This window comes from Osmia lignaria, chromosome 9 (assembly GCF_051020975.1).
Source record: "Osmia lignaria lignaria isolate PbOS001 chromosome 9, iyOsmLign1, whole genome shotgun sequence".
NCBI lineage: Eukaryota > Metazoa > Arthropoda > Insecta > Hymenoptera > Megachilidae > Osmia > Osmia lignaria.
Window position 1 is genome coordinate 1,709,582 of NC_135040.1, and position 12,132 is coordinate 1,721,713.

The 12,132-nt window shown below is 32.0% G+C and overlaps 1 protein-coding gene across 9 annotated transcripts in view; it reads right to left on the reverse strand.

The window, feature by feature from the left end:
• Positions 1–12,132, reverse strand: part of LOC117609900 (neurotrimin) — a 454,130-nt gene that overhangs the window by 64,595 nt on the left and 377,403 nt on the right. For all 9 annotated transcript variants that reach the window (XR_004582720.2, XM_034336659.2, XM_034336660.2 and 6 more), the window contains one exon: positions 1,854–1,982. Coding sequence is in view for 8 of the 9 variants with exons in the window: in XM_034336659.2 (XP_034192550.1) it covers positions 1,854–1,982 (129 nt within the window). In the remaining variant the exon portion in view is untranslated. The remainder of the gene's footprint in view (positions 1–1,853; positions 1,983–12,132) is intronic.

A 12,132-nucleotide genomic window follows, 5' to 3' on the forward strand; every position in this document is an offset into this window, starting at 1 on the left:
TTTACACGGTTTTAACTTTAAAGGCTATCACAGGTGAAATTTCACTTCACGTTAATTTCGTTTTATATTATTAATGAAAAACATAACTGCTGACGCGAACTATTTAGATATTTATTAAAATTGTATAAACTACAATTTTTAGTCCAAGTAAGCGCTAATTCAATTAATAATCTTTTGCCATAATTATTTGCCCACAATAGAATTTAGCTGGTTTTAAAATAAAATATTGAAAAAGATCAGCAATTTATATTGCAATTCGTATAGTTGGTATAATTGATAATAATTATACCGACTCTTTTAGGGAGTTATGAATAGACAATTAATAAAATAGATAGGCAGATATAATTATAAATAATGTCAATTGTATGTGAACAAATGTGTGTCACTAATCGTAAGTACAAACTACATGCTACAAAAAAAAAGAATAATAATAAATTGTTTAAAATATTCAGAATTTGCAGAATACTTAAAATAAAATAATATTCTTAAACTTTTTAACCCTTTTGCTGTGTTGTGTTCTGTGTAAAATAATGGTAATTTGATCAATTTTACTTAATAATGTATAAATATTTCTATACTAATTTAGCGTCTCGATCGATAGGCATGTAGGTACTTACATACATGTTCTTTTCTGCTATTAAGGTCAATTGTTAATGACATAAGTATACAGTACAGTTACACTACAGTAGACTCTCGTTATATTGCCACGTGAGTGCCACCCAGATTTTCAGTTATACTCTTACACCATTATAGTATATGAAGATGATACACTTCTATCTCACTTCTTCCTTTAAATGAGAGCTTGGAAAGTTGAAAAATTTTTCACTTCTGCAGCCCCTTCCACGGCAATAAAACGAGAGTATACCGTATTAGTAAAACTAACAATAAGACACGACCAGAACTAGTGGGTGGGTGGCTGCAAACAGTCAACAATTTTTTCTTTTCTATTTTTGAATTTATTAAAAGTAAAAAAGAGTAATTCAGAATGATAGAAACATCATTAGAAAATGGCAGTCTAAAAATGGTATGACTTGTCTGTAGTAAAAGAATTGAAAGAGAAAATGCTATTTTAAAAACGTATATTTGCGGAAGCATTCAAAGTTCACTAATAACTGTTAGTCAAGTAGAGCGAGAACTAATGTGTCGGAGAAAACAAAGCGGAAACTAGTTTCGCACCCCAAAATGAGTTGAACATGACAGTCGAAATGGGATAACAGATCTAGGTACATCGAGCATATCTGGGTCAAGTGGTTGCTCGTAAATCGCCGGCTAAATGAGACATTGAAAATCGACCTAATGCATTGTGCTAGGGTGAACAACCCACTCTTTATCAAGTTGTGGCCGGAATATATTCCGTTTGCACCCCTTTTATGTCCATCTACCTCTTATTCTTTCTTCCCTCTTTCCACTATTGGCTTAACTACAACACTGATATTTTTGTGTAATAAATTTCAATTTTTTTTACGTTTTACAATAACCAGTAAATGATTATTATATCATACATTTTCATATTCTGATCAGTTATCTGGAAATAATTTTTTTACAGAAATTCAATTTAAATAAAGTCAAATTCTTAACTTGAAAATTGTTGAGTTTTAATTGTAAAAAATTATACAAAGTATACATTAATTAATTTAATATAACTTTATTTTTTATATATATATAATACTATATATATTTTTATAACATTATAAACAGTTAAACATGAAAATTATTAAATAATTTTTCAATGCTTTTCAATTACTTCTTTAACGTCATAAGAAATGGACATTATTTAAATATTATTATGTCTGAATATCAGGGATGTGTGGTCCTGTTAATATAATTTGTTTATAATATTTAATTATACTTACATTGCACGCGAAGCGATATTCGTTGGCTAACTCGTGGTGGGACATCATTCGAAGCGATGCACAAATATGCACCCATATGCAGCCGACTTATCTTTACAATATGCAACACTTCACCGTCCACAACGTTTACTGCAACAGAAATAAAATATTCTGGCATTAGATTTTGAAACAAATCATTTACAATAATTAATAAACACTTTGACTGATTTGATACTTATTAATGACTGATATCCCGATTTTAATTTAACATACTTTTCTGTGATAAAATAAAAACTCTTTTCTTCGCTTTTTTAACCTTTGAGCGGCGAACTATGGAGAGAGCTCCAATTTTAATTTATTATAATTTTGTATTTCCTATTATTTATTGTTCTTGACTTCCAAGAAATCAAAAAAAATTCCAAAATACTTGGGGGGGGGCTTTACTTTAATATACAATCGTTTCTTAAATGGAATGTTTAAAGCATTAATTGAGAAAAATAAATATTCGGCAAAAGTTGGAATTCGCTTCAGGCATGGACTACTCAGCTTGTCACAGGAGTGATTTAAATATAGAGCGAAACATGTTATTTGCAGTTTTCTAATTATTAATTTACTCCCGTTATCAATTCACTTCGAAATTTTAAAAAGGAACGAATTTCTTACATGACAGCTCTCTGGAAATTCGAACATAACACTATTTAAAGAGGAATCTAAGTTTTCAGGTATAAAGTTCTGCTGAAAGTTGAGAGGGGCGACCTACTTCGATGCTACTAAATTTATATCCCTGAAGAGGATCGCAAAAAGTCAAACTACTCAAAATGAATTTGAAACAGCCATAACCGTTTCAAATATCACAGACCATTTCTATTAAATCTTGTGTTAATTACATCTCTTTAAAAAAAAAAATCAACCTTATGTCCATAGTGCAATCGATTAAATTCATTTCTTTTTAATTAATATAACAATGGATAATATAATTTCCGTTTCAACAATTTCATTGTGCCAAAGAAATTTTTCTTTGAGATTGTACAATTTTCTTTTTTTTCCAATATTTCAAAGCTTCGTCAAATTTTCTTAGAAATTTAATATCTGCTACTTTTTACGTTCGAGTTATTAACTGGTAATTTTTATAAAACAGCGAGCACCAGGTCCGGTTGAATTCAAAATTTGATTCTGTAATACACCTATATCCGCTGGCTCATTAATATCTGTCATAGAAAGTAATTATTTATTCCAGCGTATATCCACCGCTTCCATTTCCGCGCTATACACCGGCTTATAATTAAATTACGTTAAACGATTTATCATTCCGCGCAGTTGCACAAACTTGAAAAATCTTCGTGTTTCATATTCTAGCGTAACTTTTAACGTTTCTTATAACTGCACTCACAATCAGATACCTATTGTAACGAATTATATATGTAAATGGAAACAAGTTTTTGAAGGAATCGTTAGAAGGAAGGATAAAAAGAAACATAAAAACATTTTTCAATTATTTTACGTTAAGAATGTAATGATAGGTTCAAGGCCGCCTCGAGTAGGTTCAAATATTGAGTGATATTTGAAAAAAGTTTAAAGAAATGAAGGTCGATTTTCAAGTTGACACGAATTTAAGCACGATAGACTCAAATTCTCTATCAAAAGTACTTTCAAGTAAAATGGAATACTATTTAGAGCACCTTACCAATGATGGGTACCACCTTACAGTGGATGATCAAATTGCTAGTAGCAAAATATAAAAAGTATATATTGTTTAATTCGAAAGTGGTGTAAGTCCATTTTTAAAAAGGAATTACAAATAATTATTCTGGCAATTTTTCGTTTACCTAATTGTTTCAGTAAATGAACTTATACTACCTTCAAAATGAAGGGTTCACATGTATTCGACGTTTGTGTAAAACTGAAAATCATAATATGAAGATTTTTACGCTGGATATTATCAATTATGCCGAGCACTCTAATAATTTGAAATTTAATGACATAAAAACATCATAAAATATTACTTATTTTATGTCAATTTAAAGTTTAAAATTTGCTGAAAATGACTATATTAAAGCATTATCAATATTATTAAAGCAAAATGGATAGTCGATAATTACAATAAATGATGTCTGATTTCAAAACGTCAAAATTCTGATAAAATTTGATGACATAAAAACTTCATAAAATAATTGTTATCCTATGTTAATCTAAAGTTTAAAATTTACTGAAAGTTACTATCTTAGAGCTTTATCAATATTAAGAAAAAATGCATGGTTGATAATTATAGTAAATGATGGCCGATTTTGAATCATATAAAGTCTTTTATGGGATAATAAAATTACTATAAAATAGTTCATTTACTATATTAATTTAAAACATACAGCTTGTTTAAAATGACCATGTAAACGTTAAGTTAAAATTCTTAATACAAAATTGTCGATCGTTAAATAACCATCTGAAGAATTCAACAACCATTTAGTTCGTTATAAAAACATTTACAAAAAGTTTATATAGTCATTATAGACAAACTTTAAGCTTTAAATTGATATACTGCAAGTGCAATTTTACAATACTTTTATGTCATCAAATCACGTCAAACTATTGATATTTCAAAATCAGTCATTTAATACATATAACAACATAATAAATTTTTAAAATGTATAAATCGTGTTAAAATTATCTATAGCTTTATAGTTAATGGAATTGTTATCTTTTTTTATATTTAACATTTCAAGTATTGACATTTTGTATAGATGAAATTCATGCTTCAAAATTTTAACGTTATTAAAAATCAAATGTGTTTATACCAACATGTATTTTATCAGGACTATGTGCTGTACGATCACATTTTTCCAATTGCTTTTATGTCCCTACAGTCCTGTTTTGTGTGTTTATTTTGTTTGCACAATCTACATACATATATAGCAGAGCACTTGTTTCGATTTTATTGATTTTGTATACAATATTCAAATAATTTTTGGTATTTTCTTTATCTTTAGAGGAACCAATGATATTTTGAATGCTATTATTATCTTATGAATTAAAAAAATAATAGTGCAATATTCGCATTATTTGAGATTATTATCTTATTACAATAGTGAAATTATATTTTCAAAATTGTTTTTGGAGAATATTTCCTAACTCTGCATTATCTTTTTTGTATATTGAATAACTATGATAGTTACAAATTACATTTTACACCCGTTATGCAACACCACAGAATTAACCAAAGTCGTTAAAAATATTAAATCAGAGCATTTCGACAAATGCCGCCGCACGCTTAAATAAAAATGCAATAATAAAATATTGAAGCGCAAGATCGGATTTTTACATACAAAATTATTATGCGTTCTTGAAATTTTCCGAGCTACAGAGAGAGGGATGCATTGTAGCAAGTTCCCGAGACTTAAAACTGTTCGCGAATAAATGGTAAAAAAGAGCGATGGAAAACCGATTTGGCGTTTCTCACGATAAAGCAGAAAGCGTATTGTATCATGGAAAGAATTGTTACTGCAATTCCTGGACAGTAATGTAGAGGTAATGGGACGCTGTAAGAGCTTAGGACTCTTCAACTCGAATAATACCGCTCCATGTATTACGCTCTTTATTACGCTTCATGCATCTTCAAATAAACTGCTTGAGCCGATTTTGTATTTCTCGTTCAAACAACTTTCAACAACCTTTAACAGATTTATCTTTGCTGCATTATTCTTTGTTTCTTGTTTGTTATTTTAACGTTGCAAACATGTTTCTATACCTTCAAATGCAATAAATGATGCAAAAGCTGATTTATTTATTCGTTCCAATGGTTATACATCCTCTTACATTTACCAAGAGTATATCTACTCCATTGAAAATATTCTTTAAACTAACAAAATGTTAACTGTATTTTGTTTTGAGTGTGTTCATGAAACGATAATGTTATATTTTTAAACATAGGATATTTAAATCAACTAAAGATACAGAACTTGAAATAATAAAAAATTTAACCTATTCGCAACCGAATCAGGCTTCCCGACGAAAAATGGTGTCCCGAATTCTCGCACTTTCCCTTTAACGGTTCCCAGGAAAATGACACTGTAAGCGAGAAGGCTCGTAAGCAACCAGAACCGTCTTAACAATACGCAGCGGTCAAAGCAATACACTGGGTCATGCCTACTCATGGGAATAAAAGTGCAAATGATCAATAAAATTAACATAATTAACACAAACGAAAATAATGTAACATAAGCCATGAAAAACACGAATTTATTTGTTTAGGGCCCTTATAACTAAATACAACCCCATTCTTCTTAAAAAATATCTTCATTAATCGACTTCGAAAAAGGAGGAGGTTACTCAATTCGATCAGTACCTAAATTTTTTTTTCTTTTTTATTATTCCTTCAGAGTCATTAATGATAGAAATCTATTTCTCATTACAGCCTTTAAAACTTCAGATTGATTCAGTGACTTTCGAATAGAGTGATTGTGCTAATTTAAAAAAATGTTGAATAGAAAAGTAAGGTTCTTAAAATGGCTTAGTGTTTCCATTATTTTGCCCGCCTCCTTTACATTCAAAAGATGCAGATCATCACTTACAAAAACCTATTACATGACTCAGAGCTCTTATGAACAAAGAAAACGTTCACGGTAACGAAGCCTATGAAAGGTATGAAAGTTGCTTTCGCATTGCGCAATGGAGCGTGGGATGGTGTGAATCGTTGCTAGCCAGACCGTGCTGCACACCAAATCTATCCATTGTTCTATAAACAATGCCTAGCAGTGAGATTCCAGCGGCGGGTAGCACTTTACGTGGGTTTTAATCAAGTAGTCCTGCAGGAGCTGAGCTAGATCTCCTCGCTTACCTGTTTAGGGGTAGCCTTTAAAACTTTGGCCTTAATGGGAAATCGCAATAGGGTAAGACTCCGTGAAATTTCGCCTCGCATGCATGCATACAATGATTGCATCGAACGAAGGTGAATATGATGAATTATTTTTTAAGCTGATAGATTAAAATTTAACTGTATGTAAATAATGATGATATCTAAAGATTGATCAAATTTCAAGAAGGGTAAAATACTCACATTTAATATGCATAGTATAGGGAAAGCATTTATTGGAGGTATATTTTTAATTACTTTTAATTTTCTTAAATATCTATGGAAGGATAGCTTTAAGAAAAAAGGAGTACACTCCTCATTAATCGCTTGTATTATATTTATTTTCTGTTGATTTGTTTATCTTGTACGATTGTTTTTTATTAAATTTATTACATGAAGTTTGTTTCGGTTTGGAAATATATCTTATTAATTTTCTTTGAATATTTTCTTTAAATATATTTTACCATTTATGTTTATTTAAGTGTTTTTCTTTTTTTAATTACCGAACCATGACTTATTATTCCCGTCACACATTTATTCAAGTAAAATAATGTATAATTATTCTAAAATAATTTGCGGGTAAAGAAATTCATAAATATTTGTTATAAGTAAAAATGTACAAAAAAAAGATTCAAAGTAACCAATGTAAGATTAGGAACATAAAATATTATTTAAAAAAATTATTTCTAATATTCCAAATCAATATTTTTAATCTACTTGTATTTATCACTATCAAATAAAAGAAATCTTCGAATACAATAATGTTTAGAAAAATCATTTTAATAATTATTCCCAACAGCTTTTATTTAAAATTGTAGTTCTATGTTGATTCCAATTAGCTTTTAGAACAATTGTACAAAAAATTTTCTAAAATCACAGTACAGACTGGATGATAATATAATATTTTATGAAGCTCATCAACAGATTTAAATATTAAGCAGCCAGATAAGAATAAGTGTGAAAAGAAGTTTGGAACAAATTAGCAGTCATTCACGCCGATGCGCGGTGTACTTTGCATAACATTTTCCGCATGCTGGTTAACGCCGTAAGAATAAGCAGACAGCTTACTCGAAGACGAAGAGGAAAGCTGGCTACCTATTTGGGAATTAGTATGTGATGTATTCCGCCCCATAAGCGGCATGTTGGACGTCGATATTTCATCCCACTCCCCTTTCTTCGTATCCTTAAGTGCCCTTTTTCGCGTTATTACCGCCAGATAACCCGGCTACATTTATCCTCCAGCAAAATCCTCCAGCCACGATCATTGCAGCTAATGTTTCCGCGTGTGTTCAAATAGACAGCTGAAATTCGTCCTATAGCATCGTAATTGTGCAAACTATTTTGTGCCCTTCATAGAACTAACGATTCTATTTACTGTCAGATATACTTTAACAGATTTTATTACTTCGGAAACTATTCCATTAATGGTGCCTATCACCGTATTTATAACTTTTCGAATTTGAAAGGAGATTATAATTTTGTGATTGCTTTACATGAATTAAAATTCAACCCGTGGACTGCCGCCATGATAAAAATGGATTCGTGCAGTACAAGGCATATGACAATGTGGAATGTCGAGAACATTGTCGAACACCGCCAAACACTGTCATAAACATTGCCGATTGTCTCCAATCGGAGCCACCGGCACCGAATGCATTAGTTAACTTTCTGCCATATTTGTAGGAGAGGGGGAAAAAAGGCGTTTTTTGTCTCGGGATCGTCTGTCAGACTCGTCAGACTGATAACAAAGGATCCCTGCCCCAGACACCTACCATACCAAAATTCAGAACTTCTATATATTCGAACTACATGCCGGACGAGCGCTTGCGAGAACATTGCATCACCTCGCCGCCACCTCGCGGTCCCCAGCCCGAACTAAAGGCGTCCGGGGAGACGAAACCCTCTCTCCCCCTCCACTAACGCCTACATATTTTAAACTTTATGATTCTGACCAATACATCATTTAGCAAATTCTATTTTCTAAAATAAAAATCAAATTGTTTGAGCCAGTTATAAAAAGCTTATTTCATTTGAAATAACCTAGGAATACTTAAAGAATAAAAGTGTTATGTTGAACGTTTAAAAGTAAAAGTAAAAATGTCATCAGTTTTCACGGGGAAATCAGAATTGAAATAGAAGTTACTGTGCCAATAGAATATTGAACCTTACCACTGCAGTGCAGATAACTATTCGACCGAAAACAAAAATTCACTCTACCTTGAAGCACGGCAGATCAGAGTGAAAACAAAGCCAGTGATAAAAGCGCACGTAGATAAAGGAAAGCGAGAGGTGGGGCTGAGTGCAGTTGGATTCTATTCCCTTTTGTCTTCGGACGCAAAATTTGCCAGACAATATTGCTTGCGAACTTGCGTGGGAACAGCGACTTCGTCTGTACCTTCGTAGGATACAAAGGGACCTCAAACGGCAACAAGATAAGCTCATCTCTTCGCCATGAGGATCGACGTCGATACAGTTTGGACGGCAGTTTTCCTCATCGTTTGATGCCGGGGTTGCGCGTAAAACGAGTGCAACGTAGATTCGATTTTCCGTCCCGCCTATATCGATATCGAACCTTGCGACCTTTTTCCTCTTTTATTTTCCCTTCCGGGGCAAGAATTCGTTATTAAGTTCCGATTTTCCGGTCGACTCGTATTACGTAGATCCTGTATATACAGGCTTCTGCAGAGCTGCCTTACGACGAAAGATGAATGATAGCTAGTTAACAAAATAAATAAGAAATTTTATATTTAATAATATTTCTTCATAGAAGAATTGCAGTCTTCCTTATTGTAGGTTAATAACCAATCAACAGGATACCCGTTCTGTGTAAAATTATTGATTGCCCCCCTTTTTAAGCGTTGGTTATCATGTTACCCCTATGTGGTTGACAGTTAAGTTTCCATAGGAATCCATTACCCATATTGTGAAAAATTCTTTGATTTATTTAATTAAAAATAGTGGTATTGAACATTTAAAATCGTGGAGATCAGATGTAATTAAATATTATGAAAATAATTAATAAGATTTCATAAATATAAAAATCCTACCTCATGAAATTTTCAATAGCTTTAGTAAATGTTAATTGTAAAACTAACTTTAACTTACATATCTTATGCTTGCCACACTCTTTTCTCGTATACAACTCTACTACACCGAGATTTGTAGAAATTCAATCAATTTTTGTTAAAATTACTCTATTATAACAATCTTTTTGATAACTTTTGTATTGTATAAAAATTAAGACGATAGCTTTAACAGTTGTTAAAAATAAAAGTTGCTATTAAAGTAAATTCGATTTGATGATGAATAATGGCAGAAATATCAAATTTTATTACGGTTGGCAAAACAATTCATAATATTTTTCCTAATGGATAGAATTAATTGAAAGTGATATAATCGTCGAATATTATCAACAAAGTTGCGAAAGGTAAGCCTTTTTCCTCTAAAGAATTATCTTTCTAAAATTTTATGATTCTAATTTTTTAATTACCATAGTATCCAATTTTTAGATAATCAAAGATTTAAAAAATAGTAAATAATTTACCAAACATCAATTTCTATATGTTTAAACAGGAATGAGTGTTTAATATTTCGAAGGCAATTAAAGAAATTTTATTCTATAAAAATTCGTGCGGTTAGAATTGAATTTCTAATCTGTTAAACATTAAAAAAAAAACATTTACACAACACTATCGTGCATTTGTAATTAATCTCTCGTAAGATTCAACATTTTACGAACACTTAATGGCCGTTTTCTGAACACGGACACCGACAATTTGTTATCCTCTTCCTAACATTACTCTTCCAATTCGAGATTCCTAAGCTCTCTTTTGTTTTCGCTTTTTTGTTTCTTGCGCGTTCTAGTGTTCTATCAGCTTTCCGGACGATCGATTGGCACCATAAACCTACATCTTCCACCTGCCCATAGAACCCCATCCCATCCCTTAACAACATCCTTAGACTCATGTGAGTTTTACAGAACTCCATTTTCTTTCTCACTTATCATGAACACTATTTTTTAACTAAACGAAAAACACAATAATGAAATATACGTACCAAAGCATAATAAATATGTCTTTTAGGTAAAACAGTCTTAAAATTTTCTGTTAGTCTTATAATTTTCAAAAATTCAATTACCAACCTAATACCTTTTGCAAGGAAGGTTTCTCAACTGTTAATTGCTGATTTTAGTGGAACTTTGGAACATAGTAGTTTTTAAGAAAAATGTTCGATCCATATTTCTTTTCGGCCATGGCGCATATCTAGGCGATAAAAGCCCTCAAATGAGGATCAAATATTTTGAAAAATGGTGATCTAACTCTAAAAGTTGGGATGAAGTATACATTTTTCTTATATTTCGAAAAACGGTGACCTAGCTCTCAAACTGAATGAATACTATTATGAATGTAGGGGTTATAAGTGGAGCATGGCGCCCCCGGCACCTGGACCCCTCATTCCCGTGATGGCCGCAAGGTGTCGCACGAGTACTCCATCCTTTCTCGCAAGTGCTCCATCACGGGCCTTGTCGATATATATATATATATATATAAGATCTGAGAATATAGAACCCAGACGTTTGGGCACTGACCGTCCATGTCAGCCTCACTGACGAGTTCTAGTGGACGATTCCCGAGACGAAACGCCATAATTTTTCCGCCTGCATCCTACATGAATATTTACGATATCGTGCAAGATATTGAGAAGTTAAATTCAAAGTTCTTATGGTTTTTATTATCCCACATTGCGACGGTAAGGAATTTTGAAAAATTCTTTAAATTTCTTGTATTATTGTGATAAAATTAGCTCTCAAAACACTAATGATCATGCGAAATAAACCATTAGCAGAATGATTTACAGATTTACAAGAGAATACATTGGTCCCTGATAATTACGTTGAGGGAATAGTGGAAGCTGACACTAGGTCACTTTCCTCATGGACTAAGGGTGTGCAGTGTCCATCAAGCAGCAAGCAATGCCGTTAGACTACCCCTGAAATCCCAAAGGACAGCACATCAGTTACTAACACGCAGTTGGTATGCGTGTCATATTCGCAGCCGTGATATTTTGTCCAATTATACCGATAAACTGACTCTTCTACCGAATGATGGGTCGCTCATATACGTTGCTCGTGGATGTATCTCGATATACGCTCGTCACATGATATCGCTTCCTAATCAGCCGTTGATGACTCAACGGCCTTTGCAAATTAATTGGTGCTTTCATGAATAGTGGACTACAATTAACAGATTACACATATTCCAAATCGTTTGTACGAAATGATTTTGCTCGAAACGAGAAAACTAATTTTGTATATTGCAGAATATTTCATTACTGTGTGTAACACGATAAACTGCCATTGACGAAGTTTCATTGCAGTATTATAAATTGGACGTGATTAATACATACCTATATGTAGTTTATGTTGGAAATTTAATTTTTATAAAATGCGATTTGGAT